The 25,479-nt window shown below is 44.1% G+C and overlaps 1 protein-coding gene across 8 annotated transcripts in view; it reads left to right on the top strand.

Annotated features, from left to right (window-relative positions):
• The window catches only part of sorbs1 (sorbin and SH3 domain containing 1), a 41,298-nt gene extending 17,284 nt beyond the window's left edge, over positions 1-24,014 (top strand). For 5 of the 8 annotated variants that reach the window (XM_076743456.1, XM_076743453.1, XM_076743454.1 and 2 more), the window contains 11 exons: positions 3,541-3,624; positions 7,787-7,836; positions 9,803-9,981; positions 11,873-13,342; positions 14,574-14,638; positions 14,810-14,980; positions 15,646-15,692; positions 16,202-16,316; positions 16,500-16,625; positions 16,779-16,973; positions 17,221-17,917. In XM_076743456.1, the coding sequence (XP_076599571.1) occupies positions 3,541-3,624; positions 7,787-7,836; positions 9,803-9,981; positions 11,873-13,342; positions 14,574-14,638; positions 14,810-14,980; positions 15,646-15,692; positions 16,202-16,316; positions 16,500-16,625; positions 16,779-16,973; positions 17,221-17,793 (3,075 nt within the window). In that variant the 3' untranslated portion in view covers positions 17,794-17,917. Of the gene's footprint in view, positions 1-3,540; positions 3,625-7,786; positions 7,837-9,802; positions 9,982-11,872; positions 13,343-14,573; positions 14,639-14,809; positions 14,981-15,645; positions 15,693-16,201; positions 16,317-16,499; positions 16,626-16,778; positions 16,974-17,220; positions 17,918-18,422; positions 18,519-19,411; positions 19,600-19,726; positions 19,834-20,159 lie in introns of those variants that run through there. The other 3 variants (XM_076743459.1, XM_076743457.1, XM_076743455.1) reach the window with 3 other exon arrangements.
• The last annotated feature ends 1,465 nt before the right edge of the window (positions 24,015-25,479 follow it).

Here is a 25,479-nt window from a genome sequence, read left to right as displayed (position 1 = left end):
TGGCAGCTTCACTAACAGCTCAGAGGGCGACGTATGTGTAGCCTGAATCGCCATGTGCACCACATTCCTGAAGGGTGTCTTGTTGCGGTGACAGATGATCCTTGGTGGTGGGGGAGTATCACTTACAGGGATTGCCATTGTCTTCCTGTCTTCAGTTTAAGGTTATTGGACTGAATCTGCTCGGTGTGAGAGGATCCCAGCGCAGACACAAAACATGGATCCTGTGTTCATTCTTGAGAGGAAGTGTAATGCTCTCTATCCCACTTTCATCCGTGGCCTTAACAGTTTGTGTTGAATCAAATGGCGCGGCATCGTTCAGTGTCCTTGAGGTCTTGTGAGGTTTAGCTTTGTTCCATATAATAGATGAACGGCAGCTGCTGCCTCTATAATTCCATCTATAATGTAATATTTACCAAAAGGAGAGCACATTATGTAAGATCCTTTTATATTACCTCATAACAGAGGGCATAGAGGTGTTCTGTATTGTGATTAAGTAGTAAGTTGATTGTATAATTATTGTTTGTCTGATGATCAGTTACATCAGGCTCGAAGACGTCGTTAGCTGAGATCTGGCCTGATCCCAGCGGCAACAAATAGACTCATTAGAGAGAGTTCGCTGCAGTTCATCTTGGGATGGCTGTAAAATAATGGACTATTGTTTTTCAGTTACATGCTGAGTTATTATGGGTCAGTGTTCTTGTTTCTGCAGCAGGTCATTTTCCACACTAGGTCCATTCTTTTTCATCTCTGGTGCTTACTTTTGTGTTGGTGCTTACATACTTGAAACTTTCCAAAAATATATATCTTGAAGATATTTATTTTACATGTGAAAAATGAGTTTGCATGTTTTGTTGGTCGTCATCATGTGTCTGATTAGAGGGAATACATTTAAAAAAATAAATATGTGGTTCACGTTCGATAACAGCTCTTTTTAGGTAAAAGACTTTGCTCATGTTCATGTTTTTTCCTGTCTATTTTAATGCAGTACCCATATGCCCATATGTACATTGAAACATTTTGGTGGCCTTCTGTCCATACTGGTCACAAAAAGATATATTTTACCAAAGCAATTGCAATAAAGGAGATACAAAATTGCACTCAAATGTTCAGCTGAGGCTAATATGAGGATTCAGAAGTCAATTCTAGTGCACATTTTCCAAAGTTAAAGTCTTTTTAGTACAAAATTCCTTCTTTGTATTTCATCAGATAGTGTTTCCTTGCTGGTCTTCAGTGGAGGGTTCGTAACAGTATGTTAGAGAAAAGTTACAGAAAGTTTCAGGTTGATAGAGTTGTTTCTTAATTCCAGCAGCCTGTAACTTTCTGAATGAGCATACAGTATGTGTATGTGAGTACTGTATCGAAGGAATAGTTTGACACTTTGAGGAATGTATTTGTGCTTCCTTGGCGAGAATTAGATGAGAGGTTTATACCAGTCTCATATCTGTCCATTCTGCTAGAACCAACAACTCCTAAGTTTAAGCTAAGCTTAGCTTAGTTTAGCACCTGCTAGCATCTCTAAAGATCAATGATTGGCAAGTTTAATTTCATTTTTTGAAAAAAAAAAAAAAAACAAAGAAAGAAAAAAAATGAGGAAAACCAAATTGTGTCAGTCTGTCACTTAGTTGGAAGCAGTCCCTACCTGTAGTCTCAGCTACAATACAACAACAATAATAATAATAATAATAATAATAATAATAATAATAATAATAATAATAATAATAATAAACTATTTTATATAGCGCTTAAAACTGTTACAAATTACAAAGAAGTAAAGGTAATAAAAAGACATGGATAAGCTGAAATAAATAGTAATAAAAACAGTATAAATATAATCTTATACAAAAGGAAAAGTTTTAAGGAGAGATTTAAAAAGAAGCTAGATACTAGATTGAGGGCATGTACCAGGCCAAGAAATCAGAAATTTATTTGAAGCAAGGCCGCTTAAGGCCTTAAAAGCAAGCAATAAAGTTTTAAAATCAACCCAAATGGGAGCCAATGCAGGGAGGCAGTCAAAGACGTGTCATGCCTCTCTGCTGCAGCAATGAGTCGAGCAGCAGCGTTCTGTACCAACTGGAGACAGTGGAGGCAGCCATGGCTGATACCCGAGTAAAGTGCATTGCAGTAATCAAGCCAAGAATGGATAGAAGCATGTTTAACTTGTTGTAGATCAGCAGTTGATAAAAATGACCTAATTTTAGAGATTAGCTTGAGCTGGAGGAAACACGACTGTGAACACTTCACACATCAAAACAGAGGCTAGCATCAAGTATTACCCATAGACTCCTAACAGCCTGCCTTACATTATTTGAGAGGTCACTAAGATTAACACCAAAACAGCTGAAGGATTTTGAGGGACAGAACAGGATGACCTCAGACTTATCATCATTAAATTTAAGGACATTTTGGGACATCCACGATTTGATCTGAAAGAGGCCGGTTACGAGATTAGCTAGGCTGCTAGTCATCTGCAGGTTTTAAAGGCATGTAAAACTGAGTGTCATCGGCATAGAATTGATAACATTCATCATACATCATGATTTTGAACAACCTCGCCAAGAGGCAGCATGTATATCGAAAACAGAAGGAGGCCAAGAACTGAGTCTTGAGGGACGCCACAATTAAACTTAGCTGTCAAGGAAGTAGAGTTACCCAGAGTGACAGAAGAAGTTCTGTTTCTAGAGGTATGTGTGTAATACGCTAAGAGCAGAGCCCTTGATGCCTAAACAAATCTCCAAATGATGTACGAGGATGCTGTGACTGTGACTGTGTCAAAGGCAGCACTTAAATCTAATAGAACTAAAATCAGGGAGAAGGTCAGTGCACAAGTGCTCCCTGTGCTATGAAGTGCTCTGAAATACTATTATTATTCATAAAAGACACCAGTCAAGATGAAATTACTTTCTCCTGAACCTTAGATATAATAACAGTTTTGAGATTGGTCTGGCGTTACTGAACATCAGGGGGTCCAAATTAGGTTTTTTTTTTTAGGGGTGGGTGAACATTGGCATGCTTTAAAGAATCTGGAAAAGAACCACAGACCAGTGAGTTGTTAAAAATGAGCAAAATAACAAGACTAGAACAGATTAAACCAATGTGATATGATGCATTAATTGAGAAAGGTGCTGGTAGGCAGATTTTCTTTCTGTTGAACAAAGCCAGGCAAGCTGTTTCCCCCCGTTTCCAGTCTTTATGCTGAGCGGCTGCTGGCTGTAGCTTCATGTTTATCCTACGGACATGACAGCGGCACCAATCTTCTCATCTTACTCTCGGCATGAAAGCAAATAAGCATTCCAAAGTATCAAACTCTTCCTTTAAGACAGACTTTGAATAAATGTGAACCTAATTTACTTGTCAAAGGGAAATCAGTAGGTATCTTCTTCAGTGAGAACACCTACAGTAAAGCTAATGTACGGTATTGGCTACAAAACCGGCTCCATCAGCACTGTCTGTTAGGCTCATTACCTTGGTTTGTTTATTCTGTGCTGTCTGAACTGTCTTCTCTTTGTCTTTCTCCTCCTCTTCTTGTTGCCATGCCCCTAGACTCAGGATGTAAGTCCAGAAGATGTAGATTTAGAGAATGAGCCTTGGTATAGATTCTTTTCAGAGATGGAATTTGACAAAGCGGTAAGTCGTCGCTGTCTTTAAAGTGACAGTATATTGTGTTTTATTGCATGTGATAACATCCATGTTCAAATAATGCCTAAACAAACTGTGTCTGTCTATTAGGACTACTCCAGTTTCTACTCCCACTGTCACTCGCAATATTACACCGAAACACAAAAAAGTAATGTGACAGCATGCGTAAGAGGAAAATGCGTTTCCTCTTGAACTTAATTTACTACCATGCGTCCCATCAACGTGGCTTAATGAGACCAACTACTGATCAACTTCCATGCATCCCTTTTTTTTCATAATCTCTCTGTTTCCTTTAAATTTTCACTGTTTTTCAGGACGTATACCAGCAGTCATATCTGCAGCGAATGTGCTGTCACTCCTCATCCTCACCTCATACAATATAAAAGGATTTTGTCCCCAGTAGTGTCTAAAACAGTCGACTGAGATCTATTTTTGCCCTCTTCAAAGGTCCCTCCTAGCAATTTAAATGTATGAGTGAGCACAATCCGCTCAGGCAACAGAAAACTGTCTGACCACTTACTTTAGCTGTGGCTTTCACCCTGTGCAAATTGGATAATGAATATTTAATAAGGCTGATTATTGATGAGAATTTATTATACTCCTGTGATAGCACAGGTGCCCATGCTAAAGACCAATTAAATTATCACAGGGCTGTTGTGAGTTTATCACCGCCATATATTCTTCACAAGACAACCTCGCTGTCTCTTGCCAAACGTGGCAGGTCCCCCTGTTCCCCCACCCAAGAGGAACACTTTGTTTTATTCATTTTGATGTGCACCCTGCCAATTAGAATACCTGTCATAAGCTGGAGGCCTGGGCTGGATGATCAGAAGTCACTCTTCACTTGGAGAGGCTGCAGTCAAGCATTAGGCTCCAGGATAATCCCAGGCCCTTGAAATAATAATTGCTGCCCGTCTGCTATCTGGTGTATTTACCAAAATATCCAAACGGGTGCAGGCATGTTGAAGCAGTATACAATGTCATGGCAGATCCATGCCTAGGGCCTTTAGTTGGCACCAGGCAAGCGTGCCACCGCAAACAGATGTTGGGTCTCCTCGATCTCTGTCTGTCAGAGCCACACCCTGGATCATATGAGGTGTAACTACGACATGAGGTCACATCCTAGCATCAGCCAGACGCAGGAGCAGAGTCTCCTGTTCCAGGTTAGTGTATATGCGGAGGAGGTTTAGCACTGGAGGCGGCCCGACTCTGTCTCATGGCAGCCTGGATGTTTGCCAGATGAGCTCAGCTTGATGACTGGCTCCTGTTTAATGTCAAAGTCACTTCTAAAGCTGCACCTGGTATGTGCAGTATTTGACCTTAAGGCCCAGCCAGTCACACTGGCTCATTGGAGTTTGATTGACGTATCAGTGCTCACTCTGTATTACCGAAAGAGCGATACGGCTGGAAGTCTGCAAAAACATGCTCAGGGGTTAAATGAAGAGCTAGGCCTCCATGGCTCTGGTCCAGCTCGCTCTTGTTCTTATTTATAATCTTCAAAGTGCTTTGGAGAACCACTTCTACTAATGAAGTAGTATTCTAATAAGAGGAGACTTCTTGACAGTATTAAAAGTTCATCTGATTCCTCTGATCCACATCTTTAAAACAGTCCTTGTGTGGTTTTCACACCGCTAATTAACCAGATGTCAACCAAATACCTCTAAAGAGCAGCCTTACTGTCGGTGACACATTAGACTGCCCTGTCTTGTCTTCTTCTTTATCCTGTCTTGTCAAATCATCGTTACTCGTCCAGTAGTGTCCACTTCTAATCACCTAATAGCTGCTGACTAAGAGTGACACCTGTGTATAATCACAGTCATGGTCCTCCTCATTAATATTACAAGGTCTATATGAAAGAGGAGTCTGAAAACACATCCAGTGACAGTTACGGTCAAACACATCGATATACATGACTAGCTGGAGCTGGAATTCCGCACATAGCTTTGGTCAGGAAGAGCATTTTGGTCCCCTACGACCGACAGAGTGACTCCATCTGTTGAGCATATGCTGACGAGGGGGCTGCTGCCACACTGTCTCAGCGCTGAGTTACACAGAGCCTCCCCCCACCACATGACATATTCTAAAGGAGGCAACTCCATAAGCCCACCAGCTCATTGTGCTGTCATATTTAACCTCTGTTATACACTTAACCTTTACCTTTAAGCATTTAGCGGAGATGAGATGAGGGGTCCGTGTGGCTATAACAGGCCCTTCACACTGGGGGAGCTGTTTGTTTTCATGAGTACATATCAACACAAATAAGGTGCTGGAAAGAATGAGATTCATGTTACCATGACCTACTCATGATTGCTATTTTGAATATGAAAGCGGCACACAGGAGCCGGGGCTCTGAGTAGCTGGGGGGGACACCTGTTAGGAAACATGCACAGGAAATTCTGCAGAAACGTTGTCATCGGTGTTCCACTGACTCACCGAGGCCTTCATTCATGTCCTTATACAGCTTGAGTTATGTCACACTGTCATTGCTTTAAGCAAGTGGTTTCATCCTCTGTGTGTGTCTTTAGCTGATAAATCAAGCCACTTTTAGCATCTTCCTTTAATGCTTGCTACCCTTATCTCCCATTTACCCCCTAATATTTCATAAGATGAAACTGCCTCAGAGTAATGTGATGTTATGTGTATAATTATGGTTAGTGTATCAGTGTAAGGTTAGTTTGAAACTTAACAGTTTTACCCTTTTATATGAAGAAAAGTTCAGATGAACTGACACTAATCAGGCATCTTGTAAATATCCAGATTAAGATTCCATTCCTTTACTCCAGATAAGCCTTCCATGCTTGTTTCCTGTTTACTTTCCACTGATGCTGGGTGTGTGTAAGCCCAATTACCCAGGGGTGTCAGAGGACACTATCCTCTCTCCCTGATATCAGATTTGAGGGGGATACAAGACGGAGGAGCAACAGATTATTCAATGACACTGGCGTGTTCCTCGAGTCGACATGGAACATTTGCCTTTATAAATAGATCAGACTATAGACCTGCCAGCCTGATGTTCTGCTCTGATAAAGATAGGCATTTATTCTGAAAGGTTATTAATGATCGTCCTGCCCCGGCAACTAAGTAGAAAGGCATGTTGTGGCAAATGAGCTGTTGAGAATGCTCCTTGTCTGGTCATTGGTGTGGGAAGCGGAGGCTTGGCCACGCCGTGGGGAAGTGGATGCGGTATTAGCAGCAGGGCCGGGCTGGCTGGGACGGGGATTGTGCAATCGTATTTGCAAACAACACTTGTGCTCTTATTCATAGTGCCCGTGTCACGTCTGTTATTTTTACCTGCTGTGACGTCCGAAAAGAAGAAAGCAACAGAAACAGTGGGCTAAAATTAGTTGGCTGTAAACCGTCCAAAATGCGAGCGGGTGCCACCACACTGAGCGATCACCCCTGTGTTTTGGAGATAACATCTGCTCCTAAATACCGACTACATTTACTCTTGTAGTGTTTTCAACGTTTATTCACTCATTTTGTGCTCACCGTTTATTTCTCTCTGCCTTTACGTTTTTACTCTTTGTCTTTATAACATTGTTATAATTATCTGTCTCTGTAATGTTTTACTGTATTCTTTACTTTGTCAATAGGCATTTTTGTTTCTTTTTGACTCTTTAAGTGTGTTACACAGAATGTCGAGGGTGCGTGTGTGTGTGTGTGTGTGTGTGTGAGCGTGTGTGTGAGTGTGTGTAATTCGGCCTGCTTGCACCACCAGCTGGTTAATTGTCCCCCGGTCTGGTCCAGTGGTAATGAGAGTGACTCAATACCAGACAAAAGAGACGGCTTCACTGGGAGACAGCAGCCCATTGGCTGAGCCTGTGACAGCCCCCTCCCCGCATGGGCGCCCCCTGACCGATGCACACCCACCCGCCCACTCCCCCCACTGCCCTCCCTCCACTCTCCTCACTGCCGCTTGTTTTCTCCAACTTGCATGCAGGCCAAAACACACGCTTACTCCTCCATGCCAAGCCCAGTCCAGAGAAGCTAAGAACCCCGGCTGCTCCAGACAAAAACCCAGACCAGCGAGTGAACGACACAGAGGAAAAGAAGAGAGAATCTGGCCATAGCTAATGCTCCTGCCTCTGTTCTAGCTGGAGGAGACCTTCCTGTGGATCTATCAATGACTTCTTTGTTTGGTTTGTTGCAGAGTGCCCCCTCTTTCAGCCCCCTGGAAACAGCCTCCGACCTGCAGCAGTAGTAAGTCCATGCCTCCTTCTTATTCAGATGCTTGTGCTTTAAATCTTGCTTCCTCCTTCCAGTAGGTTGATGATTATTTAAAGCATGTTATGGGGATAAATGTCAGTGAGAGATTTCTCCACCCTGTAGAGCTCACCCGCCTACTGCGGGGGGACTCCTGCTTCCTGAGTAGATCCTGGTAATAAGGCAAAAAGCTACCAGAACAGTGTGTCCTCTGTCTGTTGGTGGTTGTAATGTGGAGACATGGCTGCTATGTGGTGATTTATTTAAAGACAGCAACCTGGATGTCACTGGGATAGAGGGAAGTCGCCAGCTGCTGCATAACTTAAAAACCGTTATCTCCTTCTGAATGGGTGTGTGTACAGAACCATGACCAGCAACTGGATTATGAAAGAGGATGCGAGCTGTCAAAACAAAGCCCGCCGAGCCCTTGATCTTTTTTGTTTTTGTCTGATGAGATTGACATCTTCTATTTTTGTTTGTGTAATAAAATGTAAGGAATTTAGGACTTAGCCGTGGTGACTGTCTCGCGCTACAGTGCAGGGAAAATAAACTTCTCCCTCCATTTCTGCTAAGAACTTTCCATCTGCTACAATCATTATGTCATCGCGGCCAAGTATTCGAAAAGAGGTTCCCGCTCCAACTTTTTAAGCAACTGATTTGTTGTTAATTTTTGAGAGGACGAGGTTCCCGATGAAGGGGTGGTGGAAGTTGGCTCGAACTTTTCAAAGGAAACCTCAAGTCATAAACCGACTTCCCTCAAAGGCGCATATGTCTAAGGCAGGAAGTTGTTTGAAATCAGAGACATTTTGAAGAGCGTCCTTGTAAAGATATCACTTGATTGCAAAATGCAAAACCACATGTGTCAGTGCCAATAGATGAATGAATGAACCTCTGAGAAAATTTGTGCATTTTCACTGTGTGTGTGCGTGGTAGTTATTAGCTTAGACATATGCTAGACAGCTAAAATAGCAAGTGGATATTGTATTATTATGTTAAAGTATGTGGAAGGTTAAGAGAAATTGCTTGTATGGCCTCTCATTAAGAGCTGTTATTGTGATGCAGTACTATGTACTCATCCGTACTTATAATTGGCATTTAACTCCTCATTATTCCAGGTAAATAGATCAACATTACAGTTACTGTCGGGCAGGATACTGACTGTTGATTTCACCAGAACCTTCCCAAGAGATTGTCTTAAACGTTATGATTCCTGTGCTGCAGATTTCCTTCATGGCATTTATGGGATTTTTTGTAAGTAACCTAGAACCAACATGATTTTAATGGCTCTCTGCAGCCCACAGTGCGCAGCAATGAAAGGGCTTCTTGTTGAGGTGGTGAACAATGAGAGTAATGTATCCATACATTTGTCCAAGCTTGTAAAACTGACTTGGCAACACTACCAATGTGAAACACATTTTGGAAAATACATGCTCCTTCCTCCTGACTGTAGTGAAATGTGTTTGCGTTAGCTTTTTTTTTTTTATTTAGCCTAGATGACACTGGAGTCTCTGTCAGTTTAACGATCCTGTTTGTCTGTACAAATAGAGGAGCAGCCTGAGCAACACATGAGCGGCATGTGAAAGAGAGTAAACCTGAGAGGTGTACAGGTGCATGGCAGGCGCTGATGCACCATGTGGGAATGTTCAGAGAATATTTTTAGAAATCTGTCCTGTTGGCCCCTCTGGAATGCCAAGATATGTGTGGTAGCCAATGCCCTCTCTCAACATCAGCCTCCAGATTCTGCACTTTCTTTCTCAAGTTTGGCTTTTTCTGTCTCCGATTAGTGTGTCTCCCACAAGTCTGCGAAGACAGGAATTACCTCAAGATATACTGAATAAGAACCATATGACAGCTCATTACCCAATTTGAGTGCCTCTGTTTATCATAAAAACATGTAACACAACCCCTCTGAATGAATTTGTGTGTTTAATTAGCTGTCTGTGTTCCTCTCACCGCTGTCTAGCTCCTCGAGCAAGTCTGGACACAGCGAGGTGGAGAAGGACAGTGGATCATCCACGAGCGAGCCTGTGGCTCCAGAATGCGACCGCCATGTTTACAAGAGTGTCCTGGAGGGAGGCGACATACCCTTACAAGGTCTTCGGGCCCTAAACAAGCGCCATGGCAGCTCCTCCTCCTCTAAAGGTAGGATACCAGCCACTTTACATATGTGGCCAGTAAAATGGAAGGTGTGTGTATGTTTATGGATGCGGGGGCTAGACAGTACAGCCATTAAAGGCCTTTCCTGCTGAGACAGAACCAATGACTTACAGACACTGATGTTGGACCGTTCAAAGTGTCAGACAGGGATACATGTGTTTCCGTTTACCTTTCTGTTGGAATCCACACATTTTTTTTGCTCCCAGACCTCACAGCATTGGCCAATCACCTCACAGCATTCATTCGCCCAGCAGCTTTTGATTTATTATTGATGCCATGGATGTTTTCATCAAACATGTACTAGCCCTTTGCTTTGGAAAACTCATGGAGGGAGTGAGGTTGTCTTGCAAAGTTGATGGAAGCTAACCTTGGGGATTTTCCCCCCCTCTTGCTCCAGTTGTGAGCCGCCAGTCGCTAGGCAGGCTTAGGGCAAGACTCCAGAGCGTTCTAGCGCCAGGGAGCGGAGGGCCAGAGAGGGGATGGATGAGGAGGGGACGAGGGAGATAAACACAGCTCTGCTCCTCACAACCCGGCCAGACAGGGGTGAGATAAACAGCAGGGACACAGAGGGTGGGTAGGCATGAGGAAGTCAGCTGTCAGTGTGAGGTCAAGGGCTGGAATGCCTGCGCACATGGTCAGGGAGAGAAGCGCTGGGGGGGGAGAGGAGATGTAAGGAAAAGAAAGGAAGGGACAGTGTGACCCAATACATGTCATTACATTACATCTGGGAAAACACACAACAGATGTCACTGTAGGAACTGTACATTCAGAGCTCCAGTTTGGTATTTTCCCACAGTAATATATTGACTAAATCTGAGCATTTTAAAGGAGGAATCATTCGTATTAGCAGTTTTGAAACAAGATGGTTGCACTCAGTCAACTGACTAGCACAGTTCTTTATTAGCCTCCTGCTCAAAGAAATAGTGCAGTGCCAGAAAGTGCTAGAAACCAAACACTTCATCATGTGTTTGTGTCTTGTGCTCATGAAATAAAGAGGTATCTGTATTAATCTTTGTGTTTTAAAGAACTGAGCCTGAAGGCTTTTCAGTGGCCAGCAGCCTTTAGCTGCCACATGCTTCGGATAGAATATAGTTTACTTCCTCAGAGTGTGTGTTTCTGGTCGATATGAACGTGACAGATGGGTCACGCGTGCTACAGAAGTGTCTCACAGCATGTGAAAGTGTTGTGTCATTTCCCAGTTCCATCTGTAGTGCTATCTCAAGCGTACTGTAGCCAGGAACTGAGTGTAGCCAGAAACTGACACAAGTATTTCTCTAAGGTTTTTGACATCATATTTTACTGGGCTGGTTGGCTCAGGCTACATTTTTTATTTACAACTGTGTGGGGGAGCAGTGCATTAACAGCGGTGCCACAGGCCATTTATCACTGCAGCCGTCTGTCTAATTGCTAAAAGTAGAGAAGAATCTGTGTAGGAGGTTAAAGTGGGACAGGCAGCAGTTTTATTTTTATTTCTGTTTTGAAATTGCACTGATACCGCAGTCAGTGTTAAGAATCCCTGTATGACTTCGAATATCACATAACATTTCATGGCACATTGCTGTTTTAATACTTTATGTTTCACTTGTTATGTTGCCGTTTACAGTGATAATGATGATGCAGGAATCTGTTAGACAGTCAATTTCCCCTTGTTCCATTTTGACAAAGCATAATTCTTCACTGCAGTACCATGCTGTTATTATAACAGTCATCTATTACTTGATGCACGATGCATCAAGTCTGCTTCCTCTTCTCATCTACTTTTGATGGAACATGGTCTTTACTTTAGAAATGTGCCTGACTCTGTTTTAGTGTGTGTGAACCTGTGACCATTGTAATCTAATATGTTGTTTATTCTGTTGTCCTGCATGCTTGCCAGTGGATTATAAAGGTGGGAATGGCTATATAATTTCACCCTGCTCCTCTGTAAATAGTCGATCGGTTCTTGCCAGTAATGCAATAGGTAACCAGTGTAAGAGTATGAAGCCTCTTTCTGCTGCCAAAGCCTGCATACCCCAAATCCTGCCCTCTAAATTCAAGCCCAAGCTGCTGCCGCCCAGTGGTGACAGTCAGGAAAGCAGGACTAAAGCTGTCAGGCACCCAAAGGCCCACAGCTGTGAGGATCTGTACACGGGGCCATGTGACACAGACTTTGCTGGAGCAGAGGAAAGGGAGGGTGGGCAACATGTGGACTCCAAGTCCAGCTGTGGCACTGAGTGCACGGACGGCCTCAGGAATGTTTCCCCTGCAATTAGGAGGAGCGCATCTGAGTTTTCCACCCTGTACAGGACCATGCATCACATCCAGCGGCCCAGCTCGGCCGGCTGCAGCCCCCACGGCAGCGTCCGCAGCCTGGCTTCTCTTTTTGAGAAGGCAAAGGCCAACGGGGTTGAAAGGTCAGAGGCAGAGGACGGGGGTAACATTCCGCGGGATGCAGTGTCGTCACGGGTCAGCGAGTTTGAAGTGATCATCCAGCGGTCCAGCTCGGCGCCCAGTCGCTCCTCCTCCCTGCCCACCCTGCACTCCAGCCAGAGCCACAGCCCCAACCACAGCCCCGCCCACCTCTACATGGCGTCTGCAGTGTCAGCGGAGTCCCTGTTGGTAGCCGACACCACCCAGACGGACGCCTGCTCCCCAGTGGAGGCAGAGGGCAGGAGCTGTGGGGAGGAGGCCTTGTCACCAGGCAGTGTGACTGTGGAGGAGGCTGCTTCCTCCTCAGAGGACAGACACAACATCAGGACTGAGTCCCCCTCTAATATTGAGGCCGAGGTCGAGCAGATCTTCAGTAGACGTTCCCCAGAGCTCATCCACCAAAATGTCAGTGGATCAAAGAGTCCCTCCACGCTGCTTACAGCATCCCCTCCACAACACAACCATATGTACCACCACCACCACCACCACCTCCTGCACCACCTGAACCATCAACTCCTCCTCAAACCCAGCAAATGCAAAGGCTCCTGCCCAGCCTCCTACACCCGCTTCACCACCATCCTCAGGCACGAGAGGCAGCAGGCCACGTCCCAACAGGAGAGGCTGCCACATCAGGAGAAGAAGACCACGCTGCCAGGGAACCTCTTCCTCATGGGCCCTGCTCCCTTCAGGTTACGCAAGAACCTGCAATCCCACCAAACTCGAAGAACCCAGTTGGCCACCAAGGTGACAACAGGCACCCAGAGGCCCTGCACTTTGTCTCCTGAGCTCAGACCTCTGATCCCTGAGCGTCTGTCCTCCCTGGAGGTCCTGGAGAGGCTGAGTAATGGAGAGGGGAGCAACACTGACCACCTGAGTAACGGGCAGGGCTTGGACGCCAACGGGAACCTACTGCAGCCGCTGGCAGCTCACCGCAGAGGTGGCTATCTCCATCTCTTCACCACTGTCACCCTCCTCTCTCCTCCCTCTGTGGTCACTCATTTTTCTCGCCTCTCTCTTCACCTTGTGTCCCTTTTCTCCACAAAGCGACGCCGCCACCCTCCATCTCTAGTCTGTGTGGTGTGTTTACAAAGTAACAGGGAAGCCTCCATCTCATTCTGAGTGTGCTGATTGGTGCTCTTCCATTTCACTGTGAATGAGTGTGGTCCCACAAACGCATCAAAACACTTCAGTGACTGTAGGAGGTTCAGGCAGCTTTTGGTAATGTATATATCTCCTGGTGACATCAGATTTGACTTGTATGCAAGAGTGCTAGAGGCTGCATAAGCATTACATCCATACAGACCAAATCACACAGTGTAAGATAAGATTTTTCTCTTCCACAATGAGATGTCAAATCTTGTCCTTACACAGGCAATGACTATGAAAGCTTTACCTAAACTACAATCCCAGCATTCCTCTGTAATGTTTAAGCAGGATAATTCAATACAGCATTGCATACGCTTTCTCAAATTGATGTCTCACCATGTCTGTATCTATTTTTTTCTTTTTTCTTTTTTCTGTTTTGGGAACAATTTACATCTTCCATCTTTCGTTCTTTCACTGTGAAAGGTTTGTTTTAGCTAGACAGGATTTCCCCTGCTTTCATTTCTCTTACACAACAGCCGGTACCTTGGGCATCAAACACAAACCTGAAATATTGATAGTTGTTTCTTGTGGCCCTTGCTGGGACACAGAATGAAGCATCTATGGTGGTGTAGGGCGCACCTTAAGTCATGGAGATACCTGGCTTAGCTAATATAATCAAGGCGAAACTTCAGTAGACAAATGGATGATGGTTGGTCAATCAGTAATGACATGATGTCATGTCTTTTTCTTTGGCCAAGATACAGTAGGATCCATATTTTCTTTCCTGCATTTGTTTTGTCATGAACACACATCGGATCATTCTGTGTTCATTCCTCTGTGCATGCAGGAATACATTTGGCTTTTTGGGTGTGTGAGTGCTTTTTGTTTCAGTGTTGCAGAGATTATGGTGTTCATTTAAAGCATGCCTGGTTGTATTTCTTGTATATTTTTATGATTCTGTTCATTGAAATTAAGGAGTTGACTACAATATCATCATCTTATATTTGAAGAGTTTTGTTCTTGAATTAGATTTGACAGTGAAAATGCTTCACAGCATTATCCTCTTTCTGTTTCTGTTTCAGACTCGTCCCCAGCTCATGGGGAGAGCCAGGATGAAGTGTTGCGGAGGCGTCATGGGGACAAAGAGGTGAATTACAAACTTTCATGACATTACACTGCCAATGCTTTAGTAAAGAGAGCTGTGTAATAAATGGGGAGATCATGTATTTTACATAACAAAGCATGTGTCACATGAATAAAAGAGTAGAGGAGACCCATATCTGCAGGGGACAAACAGTTCAGTCTGGTTTCCTGACAGAAAATCTTGGAGGAGCAGCGGCGGCTGAAGCGGGAACAGGAAGAGGCTGACACAGCGTCGAGGCGACACACAGGCATTGTGCCGACGCACCACCAGTTCATCACCAATGAGCGCTTCGGAGACCTGCTCAACATCACAGATAACACAGAGAAGAGGAAATCGGGCGTAGAGGTACAATACAGGCCCGTGTCTTATCCTTCTGTAAGCAGGAAAAAAAGACAGCAGATGCTTTGTCAGTTTGCGTGTGGGTCAGGCTGTGAGGCAGCGATGAGCTGTCAGCAGGATTTCTGCAGACACAGATGGCTTTCTCCTCTGGGTCAAACATTCAGAGGGTGAGAGCTGCGAGAGAAGGCAAAATATGAGTTGTTGAGGTTGTCGCTAAATATTTCCTGTAGACCCCCGGACCCCCGCACGCTGCTTACCAGCTATATCTAGATGTGATGTCACTGGTGTGTTGTGTTTACCAAGGTGTGCCTGCTCCCTAAGCAGACCAGTCTCACAGTAAACAGCCCACAGTAGTTTCTTACTGGGAATGTTCCAGAAGACAAGTAACCCAGTCAGTCACAAGAGCCTCATTCCAGTCATTGCTACAATATTTATGTTCCCCAGGGGCCCTGAAAGGACACCTCAGGCAGATTTACACCAGAAGACTCTTCTCTTCACACATGATTGACAAAGCCCAAAGAGTATAGTAACCAAAAAAAAAAAAAACAATGATAAAAACAGAGTATTTAGTCTGCTGCATAACTTTCACTGACTCAGTAGAATAATATTTATGGAGCTGTAGCCATAAAATAAGTCACCTGAGACAAGTTTCTTTTTTTTTATCTACACAGAGAACTCCAGCCATGGCTCGCTTCGACTTCAGAGCAGAAACTCTAAAGTGAGTGGAAATGATCAGGATTTATATGTGTGTCTGGGTGGAAAAATGCTTTCCATCTGTCAGTCTGTCTGTCTGTCTGTCTGTCTGTCTGTCTGTCTGTCTGTCTACAGGTTGGGATGGATTGCATTAGATTCTAGAGGCATTAATGATTCTGTTATATTGTGTCCACCTTGTATAGATTTACACATAAGCAGACCTCGCTGAAATGATTATTGGCATGTGTTTTAACATCTAGCTCATAGGTGGGGTTAACATCTCGATGCCAAAAAAAGTCATACAATCACAGGAAATGGCTGTTTAGAATAGTGGAATAATGCGAACAGATTTACAGCTTAACTTCTCCTTGAACGTGAATAAATCGCACCCATCAGATGCTCTAAGCAGACTGTACATACACAGTGCTATTCTGGTCACAGTTCTGCATGAGATCACGCTTGCTTCATCTTCATACTGTGCAATTGTTGCTTTCATGTCATGTTGGTAACTCGTCTCTTTGGACCATTTTGTAGGGAATTACCGTTTCAGAAGGGAGACATTGTCTACATCATTCGACAGGTGGATCAGAACTGGTATGAGGGGGAACATCATGGAAGAGTTGGCATTTTCCCTCAAAGTTACGTTGAGGTGTGTGTCTTCCTTCACTCACACTAATTACTCTTCAATGAAAAGCCACTGTGACAAATCATTGAAATAATGTTTTTCTTTAGTTTATCATTTACCTGTGCTGTGTATCTCTCAGTTGCGGCCTCAGAGATGTTCTGCATTCTGCTCTGTGTGTATTTACATGTTATTTGTTGCTTTCTTCAGCTCCTTCCCCCCACAGAGAAAGCCCAGCCAAAGAAGAGTGTCCCTGTGCAGGTACTGGAGTACGGAGAAGCTGTCGCCCGCTTCAACTTCACCGGGGACACAGTGGTGGAAATGTCCTTCAGAAAGGTATGGAGTGGGAATTAGTCACTGCAGACTGAAGAGCATTTTGTAGCACTTTAAAGGAACTTGGGTTTTCATATTCAAAGAGAAGCTTTCATCCTCTTGTTACTCATAACATTTATGAACAATGTTCTGAACCTGCAAAATATGTCTCACCAGGGAGAGAGGATCACGCTGATTCGAAGAGTTGATGAAAACTGGTATGAAGGCAAAATCTCAGGCACCAACCGCCAAGGCATCTTCCCCGTCACCTACGTAGAAGTGCACAGACGACCCCGCATCAAGAACGGGGTGGAGTATCCCGACCCCCCTGTCAGCCAGTCTCCACAGCGCAGCACCAATGCTTCCCCTCAGGTAAAGACTCACAGAGTCAGCAGAGATCTGAGACATTTATGGATGAAGCGACGAGTTGGCCCACATTTTTTAATACTACGACATCTCTGAGTCCAGAAATTCTCTTCTATGTTCACCTTGACACCCGCCTTTTATTTAATTTTTTTTGGTCGAGTGAATTTGTCTCATATTTCGTTTCCTTTTCTTTCTCTCATCCCCTCTTCTTCTCTTTGCTTCCATCTTCCTCCTCCCACGTTGCTCTTCAAAGCTGTATCGTAATCGCCTGACAACCTCCCCCTTACCCCTCCCTCGCTCTCCCCGCCGCTCCGTGTCCCCCGAGGTCCATGCTGTCTCCTCTGAGTGGATCTCCTTGACCGTGGGAGGCGGGAGCCCTCCTGCCGCCCCTACCCCTCCCCTGCCACCCCTGCCCACCGTGTCCTATCGCTGCGGCGAGTACCTGCCCCCGCCCTTCTCTGCCAGCCCCGTGCCTCCCATCACCGGCAGCCCATACTGCGTCTCCCCCATGGCTTCCCCAGCTGCCTCCCCTCTTCCCCCGCCTTACCCGCCCAGGCCCAACTCAACCACTCCCTTCCTCACCTTCACCCCACCTCAGGGGGAGGACTTCCTGCTCTCCCCTCCCTCCCCACGTCTGTCACGCAGCGCGAGCCCCTGTGGCGGGCCAGTGCTGGAGGGCTGGCTGAGGGGGGAGAAGGAGTTGACAGAGGGGGAAGGCGCAGAGGGGGACAGGGGCCCCGCAGCCCCGGGTAGCAGGCGAAATAGCCCTGCAGAGGTATCTTCTGCATGGTGTGCGGTGCTGCATCTCAGGCTCACTCTGAAATGAAGGCTTTTGGCTACAGTTTGATTTCCTAAAATAGAAGTTCGATGAAGTACTGGAGCTGACATTGATGTGTGGAAGACATGACTAACTCGTTGATTTGACCTGGAGTTGGTTTTAGCCCCATGAAGGGATGAACCCTCTGATTTTGTGAAGGCAGAATACGTTAAAACCAGTCATACTGCTCAGGGCTGCAAGTCTGCATGTTGTTGTGTGTGTGCTACTAACACGCAGACGTTTTCCAGTGTCTTTCATTGTTTACGTGTATAGTGAGTTTCCGATTTCAGAGCTGTAAAGGACTTCAAGAGGAGCTATTTTGCTTGCATTTCCAGAGTTCATTTGAGAGCTCCAGTTTCTTCCTCTTCATAAAATTCAGCATTTGGTTGCATGTTGTTGTTCCATGCAGAGGTGTGATAACTGGGATGCCGTTGGAGGTTAGAAGTTTGTTTAGGACACTGACATATTTATTAGTGAGTATATATAGGTTTTACATGCTGGTTTCCATTTCAAAAGCTGCTGCGAGGTTGAAATGTCCACCTACAAGGAAGGAATATTTACAGCAGGTGGACACACGGTGCGAGAGAAAAGCTCTTATTTTGAAATGTCCTTGCTGATTTGACCTTTTTGTGTTGCAGTTTGTGAGGAATGAAGCAGACCATCATGGACGGAGCTCCAGGAGCCCCGTGATGCTGTTTGACATCCAAGATAACAACAATGTTAACTCGTTTGCGGTAAGCTGGTGCAGAGTTATCTTGGAGCTATACTGAAGATTCGAAATGTGTAGTTTGTTCAGTGACTTCATCATCTGTTTAACTTTTTAACACATCACCTTCAAAGATCCATTTCCCTCACACCATCTTTAATTCCTACTCTGTACTACATTTTAAATATGCCAGATATTAAGGACTATCATTAAAGGAGTAGTTTAATATTTTGGGGGAAAAAAATGTATTCACTCTCTGAAAGTTAAATGAGAACATCAGTATCTTTCATGTTTTTCCATTCAGTGTGAAGCTAGAGGTGGCGCCAGTTAGCTTAGCATAGCACGAAGACTGAGAGCAGCTAGCTCAGCGTCATCCCAGGCTAATAAAATCCACCTACCACCACCTCTAAAGCCCAACAATAAGTATGCCCAACTGTCCACATTTTGCCCTCTTCTCAGTCATTATGCTATGCAAAGCTAACTTCTTATTGAATGGACAGATATGAGAGTGGAATCATCCGGTACCCAAGAGTACATTTATCCAAAATATCAAACTATTCCTTTAAGTTGTACTTGTCAACTTTCTTTTAATGCTGCATGTTCATTCTGTACAGTATCCTGTCAAACAGTGAACTAATATTTCATATTTCCTGCCTTCACTCTCTCACTCTGGTGTCTTGCCTTTTCATGCCTTTCCTCCTGGGCTCCACCAACGTCTCCTCTGCTTTTTCTCCCGGCTTTTAACGGATCACTTCCTTTTCTGCCTTGCTACTTACTGGACCTACCTTCCTGTCTCGCCGTTCGCCCCCCTCCCTCTCTAACTTCTCACCTCCCCCTCAACTTCACCTCGGCCTCTTCCGGGACTCTCGGTCGGGCCACTGTCTGTCTTTCTCTGACGACTTCACCTACTACTACTACTAGGAGGCAGTGTGTAATGAGATCTTGAATATAGCTGAGACCTCGGTGAGGTACTGCAGCACCCTGTCCCACCACCCTCATGACTCTGTCCATAGACTGCACCCCCACCCCAGTAAACAATCTCTCATCATTTCCCAGCAACCTCAGTCCCACAGCAACAGCCCGGAGCCGAGCCGTCTCAACTGTGGAATGTGAGTAAGATCTGCGTTTCAGTTTCAGATACCATGTTTTTCTTCCAACTTTGGTGACCCGCCCTTTCATTTGTACTGATTTCACAGCTTTGCAAGTTGACCATTTTCTTCTTGCGTCCTGCTGTAGTTTCCAGGCTCTGTACAGTTATGTGCCGCAGAACGAGGACGAGCTGGAGCTGAAGGAGGGAGATCTCGTCAGCGTCATGGAGAAGTGCGATGACGGCTGGTTTGTCGGTATGTGTCGCAGGCCTCGGGACAGATTCCTCAGGGGTGCTGTCACGCTCGCTGTGTCGCATTAATCCATATAGAGTTTCTGCAGAATGACAGCAAAGGACTGCACGCGTGCAATGTGCACGCTCAGGGCTGCTGGAGATGTAGAGTCGTTTTCACCGTGTCACAACCTTCCATATAGGGTTTCGAAAGAATGACATCAGATGATTGAGTGCAGTGTGCGTACATGCACAGGCCTTGATTTTAAATATAGCTAATATCAGTCATTCTTGTGCTAACGTCATGGTGATTTCATCCTTGTAGCTGAGATCTCTTTCTTTTTTCTACAGGTACCTCAAAGAGGACGAAACAGTTTGGGACTTTCCCCGGGAATTACGTGAAGGAGGTGAAGCTGTAAAGATGTCTAATCTGGCTGTAACACATGGTTGCCTGTCAAGCTTGGGAAGTCATTACTATCACGCATGGCTGTTGGTTAGCATAGTCATTTAGCCAGGCGAATCCATTTTGTCTGGGAAAGTGATCGGTCGGCCTGAGGTATGTCAAACTGCACGAGGCGGAGACGGAGACAGCTCACTGCCCAAACCTCAGTATGGTGTTCACCTTGACCACATTTTACACACTTACTGATAGAATTCGTCCATATCCACATGTGGAATTTCTCTGTGAAAACCTACCACAAAGTAGTTTTTATTGTACAGATAATAGCTTCCATTTTGTCCATGTAATCTACAGTAGACACGTGTTTCCGTAACACCTCAGTCTGGAGGCCGGCAGCAGAGCAGTGTGTGGATCAAAGAGTGGATCTTATTACCTGAACTGGACTTGCTGGAGGATTCAGAATGTATTTTTATGTGACGTGGGGTTGGAGCTGTTTGTCCCGAGCTACCTTTCAGGACCAGGGGTGTTTATCACGATTAGCTAAGTATGATGCAAACCATGCATCTCATGATTCAAAGACATTTTCAGTCTTTTAGTCGTTGCCTCCAGCCAGTGTTTGGATGAACACAGCATACATGTATGAAATTTAACGTGGTGGATTATTTTCCTTAGTGTAGATTTCAGAAAATGACCTCTGGAGTTGAAATACTTAAAGCCTTATGTATGAAGCCCCTTTAGAAACTGGTCTAACGTACCTGTTTTAGTCAGTATTGGCTACGTTTGAAGAATATCACAGCGTTCAGAACTCAGTGTAACCCAAAGGCTTTGGATACCGCTTCAGTATTGCCTTCAGTTTTTATCCAAAGGTTGTTACAGAGCAGTTATTACACAAGTCATGTGCATGCAAGTGTGCTATAAGCTACTCTTTTTCTCAGTTACTGAGCAAACACGAATACAGGACACTTGGACTGTGTTGCATGTCTGTTAAAATTGAAGAGAACTGTGCATATGCACGTCCTGTACTGTCAGAGACGATTTATTTGTCCTTTTATTCCTACTCTGTGAAAATACAACCCCAAGTCCAAAAAAGCTGGGACGCTGAGTAAAACGTTAACAAAAACAGAATGCGATCATTTCCAAACAAACTGTGTTTAACAGCAGTTTTCTGAAGTGTTCCTGAACCCATGTAGTAAAATCCTTTACACAATCATGTGTTCACAAGGTGGTGAACCTCGCTCCATCCTTAATGTGAATGACTGAGCCTTTCATAGCCAATCATGAGTCGATGAGGTAAATCATTAAATATATTGTCTTTGTATTTTTTTTAATTGAGTCTGAATTGAATGATTATCAAATTATCACAGTCTGTTTTCTTCATGTTTAACGCAGCGTCCCACCTTTGTTGGAATCTGGGTTGCAGAAGTAAACTGTGTTCCCTGACGGCAGATGCCTGTAAGGTAGCTGGTGTTAGACACCTGGCTCCAGGACAACCACAGGACAGACGTGATGGCACTTAACTTCCTGTTTGGACATTTAGGGACATCCTGCCTAACAAGATAATAGTATATTAATCAGTGATGCCACAAAAAGCTGTTTAATTTGTTAACCAAACCAACAAGGTGTCTTGGAAAATAATCATTTTAAGAGCATATTGAGATTTTAACCATGCCCTTACTGACAAAATTGTATGTTTTCGCCATGTAAATGTGTACAGAAAACTTTAAAAGGCCTTCCAAATATGGCTACATATTTTCATATGTTATGACTACAGCTTGGGTAACACAGTCTGTGGAGAGATTTAAATAAGGTCAGCATTAGTACGGCATGCACTAAAAAATCAATAAGAGACTGACAAATCAAATTGGAGCATGAAACACTATTGCTTTATTTGCCACCTTTAGCTTAAAGAGATCAGCAGTGGTCGTGACAGGGTTAACAGTCTTCCCTTTGAGCTTCAGTAGCTCCCTGATGGAGGATGAATCCTTTGAATCCTGCTATCAAAGCATCAGAGCCGTCTTCCTGCGAGTACAGAGCTCCCACACCTCGAGCACCATCAGATCCTGTAACAGACGCCACGTGTGTGAATAGATCCTCCACACGAGCAGATTGAAAGCTGATAGCCATTGTTTTTCTTTGCTTGTGTTTTCATCAAATTCCGCCTTGTCATCAACCGCTGCACTGTGCTCATCAACCCTCAGCAGAGCTGTCAAATAGTACTTTCAGATAGTACTCAGAGCTTGTTTTGACCTGCTCTGACTAGCAGATGGATGTAGTTTGTGGGGCAAACGCTGAAGATTTTAAAGTCTGTTTAGTTTATATACCCGGAGGATTGACGTAGCAAGCTCGCTGATGCTCCAAGTGGCTGAAGTCAAATCCTTTTCCCAGTCCACACATTTCTAATCAGCTGGTGCCAGACTATCAGTGGGCCTGCCTTTTACTACAACTCTTTATGATCGCCTACAAAAATCAGAAGTGAGAGAGAAAACACTAATTCTCACTAGATCTGAAAGTGTATGTTTACTTATCTTTGTTTTTTGCGTCTGAATGTGTGTTAGCTGTTGTGCAGTGATGATGAACGTTGACCTGTTTTGAACATGGTTTGAAGCTGCATGTGGCTCGCACAGCAGCGATATATGAAGTTTAATAACTGATGAAGTGCATTTATAGAAGAAGACTCAGTAGCAATCAGTGTTTCATCCTCTCTGATGTTTGCTGTTGAGACAAAATCCTGTGCAGATCACCTCTGACAATGTTGCCAACATCAGCAAGGGAATGTTTTCTCAATATAATACACCGCATTATGGGTTGGCCTGTATAGCACTGATATAATATTCAGGTATTTTGTCACACCACAGAAGCATGTTTTTCCCTCCACTGCTGGCTAAACATTTTTGTTCCTGTGTAACTCCAGCTCCACGTGAATGTGCTGATTGGTCGGGAGTCTGTTGACCTGTGGGCTTTTTTCCCCTGACAGAACAAAAGGGCCGAGGTTCGCTCCATCTCAGATACACTAAATGACAGACTTTGACTAATAAACAACGGCTCATTTGGTCATAACGCAACTCACTTTAGATTGTTGTTTGTTATTGTGCTCTATAAAACATCACAGGATGTATGAATGTATGAATATGTGAGTGTGGCCAATGCACACATAATATGTAAAAAAAAAAAAATGTCTGAATGTTCATCTTGAATGAACGTGCAGACTGTCGAGCAGCATGGCACAAGAAGGATTGTAAATATGTAAAATAAAAAATAGACTGCGAGCGGTGGGAGCGTCACATTGAGCTCTCGGTCGCTCGCAGTGGTTTATTGACCTGAAGGGTTTTCGGCAAAGCACAGTGTGGAGCGTTACTGAGCACAGGAAGTTTGACGCAAATGAACATGACGCTGCCATTTGTGAGGATCATAATGCCTTATGTTAGATGCAAAACCGTGCCTCATTTTCATTTAATGTGTTTCTTTTTTTTTCTTTTTCTTTTTTTTTTTGGAGTATCACTGAAATGTATCCATGTCATATTTAATGTAACCATGGTTTTCCCATTAGTCCTAGTCTCTTCAATGGGAGAACATTTACTAAGAACTTGTCCGTTACTGTGCAAGTACCTAAAAGTGTGACACAGTGCTTTAACTTAATGATTAATAATCATACGAATGGACTAGTTTGATGAGACGCACAACCTGCAACAGGTTTGGTTTGTTTGCTTCAATTTGCAGTGCTGTTACATTGACGATATTAAAATAAAGATACTATACACTGCTGTGACTTCGGTATTATGCAATATTTAATAAACCATTTAAACCACTCAGGTGTGCTGCGTGTTTTGATTTCTGGCAAAGGTCTGAACAAGAGCTGAGATAGAGCTGTGACTTTCTATATCAGTTAAGATCATTTGGCATGTTGGTGACTGGGGTGCAGCAGTATGAAGGGTTAGGAGTGAGTTCACGTGATGGTTTTTAAAGGCACGTACTCTGTGGCTGAGCAGATGCAAATACATGAGCCTAAGCTGAAGCTGTCTGGGGTGGTGAACTGCCTATTGTTATCTATTGTTACAGCTAGTAATCTATGTTAGTGTGTAATTTCTGTAATGTTAGTGAGGTTACTGAAATCATAATGGTACACTTATTTTGGCTGCGGTGTGAGGCCCTTTAAAGTATCACTATGGCTAAAATCCCATTAGAGCGCTGATGCTGACAGATGTGTTTTTACAGCCTGAACAGTGAGAAGCAGAAGCACTTCTCACCTCACATGATCTGCTTTGTGAGGGCTTCACTCAAAACAGTCTCAGAGACTTCACTGGCATGGCTGAAGGCCTGTTAAGGATGCATGCAGATCCCACAAGAAAGGACGCGTTTCATTCAGTCAGCCCGCCCCGAGGTTTTTTCTCTTCACTTTCAGCAGAGATCCTCGGACAGGAATTCAAGTTTTGGGAGCGGCACATTCCACATCCTGGGATTTAGCTCTACCATAAATGGTAAGCTTGCATGTAACACGGTGACGCACCGGCAGGCCGACATCCATAAAACAAACACTGGAGCTCATCTGAGAGGAGCGTAAAACACGAGGAGGGATCACTCTACTCTGCTTTCAAAGGATTTTCCTGGAGGCGGAGAGTGAACTTGAATTGGCCATCAGAAGCCATCTGTTACAGGTCTTTAAGATGCATTCAAGAGCTATCATTTAATTATTATATCCCATATAAAAACAATTATTTTACATATTTGTGTTTTTTTGCTGTAATCCAATTAAAATCATCTTTGTGTGGCTTGCTGGTGTCAGTCAGGTTTAAAATAAGTCAGTATCGACTTCAAATTCACAATTTTTTCCAGATTGAATTGTGGAAACAAGAAGGTGCCAAAGACACAATTTCAAAACAGTGTTCATACCTGTTGATTGACAGGTTAGGTGAGCTGGTGTGCCGGTGTTGCTCTGGGTATACATGGAGCAATAACACACAGCTGTCCTTACTATTTTCAGAATCAGGACAACACACAGCTCAAACCCAACAATCTCAGCTCTGAGCCCTTTCACTTCCACTGAGGATACTAACCTTTAAAATGGGGCACTAGTGTATTGATTTAACTGAGCGCTGCACTTTTTAGCATGTGCCACTCAAACAGGGGTAAACAGAGGATTTGTGGGGCACTATCTTCATACTGAATGTGGCCCCGCAGATGAAAACACATTTGGTGTACTTGAAGGCCTATATAGTTACAGCAGCAGCAGCACAGTCGAAAAATAAATAAATAAAAGCAAAACAAACAAACAAA

The sequence above is a fragment of the Chaetodon auriga genome, chromosome 11 (genome assembly GCF_051107435.1).
Source record: "Chaetodon auriga isolate fChaAug3 chromosome 11, fChaAug3.hap1, whole genome shotgun sequence".
NCBI lineage: Eukaryota > Metazoa > Chordata > Actinopteri > Chaetodontiformes > Chaetodontidae > Chaetodon > Chaetodon auriga.
Note: the sequence above shows the minus strand (reverse complement) of the source record. Positions and strands in the feature narration are given on the sequence as shown.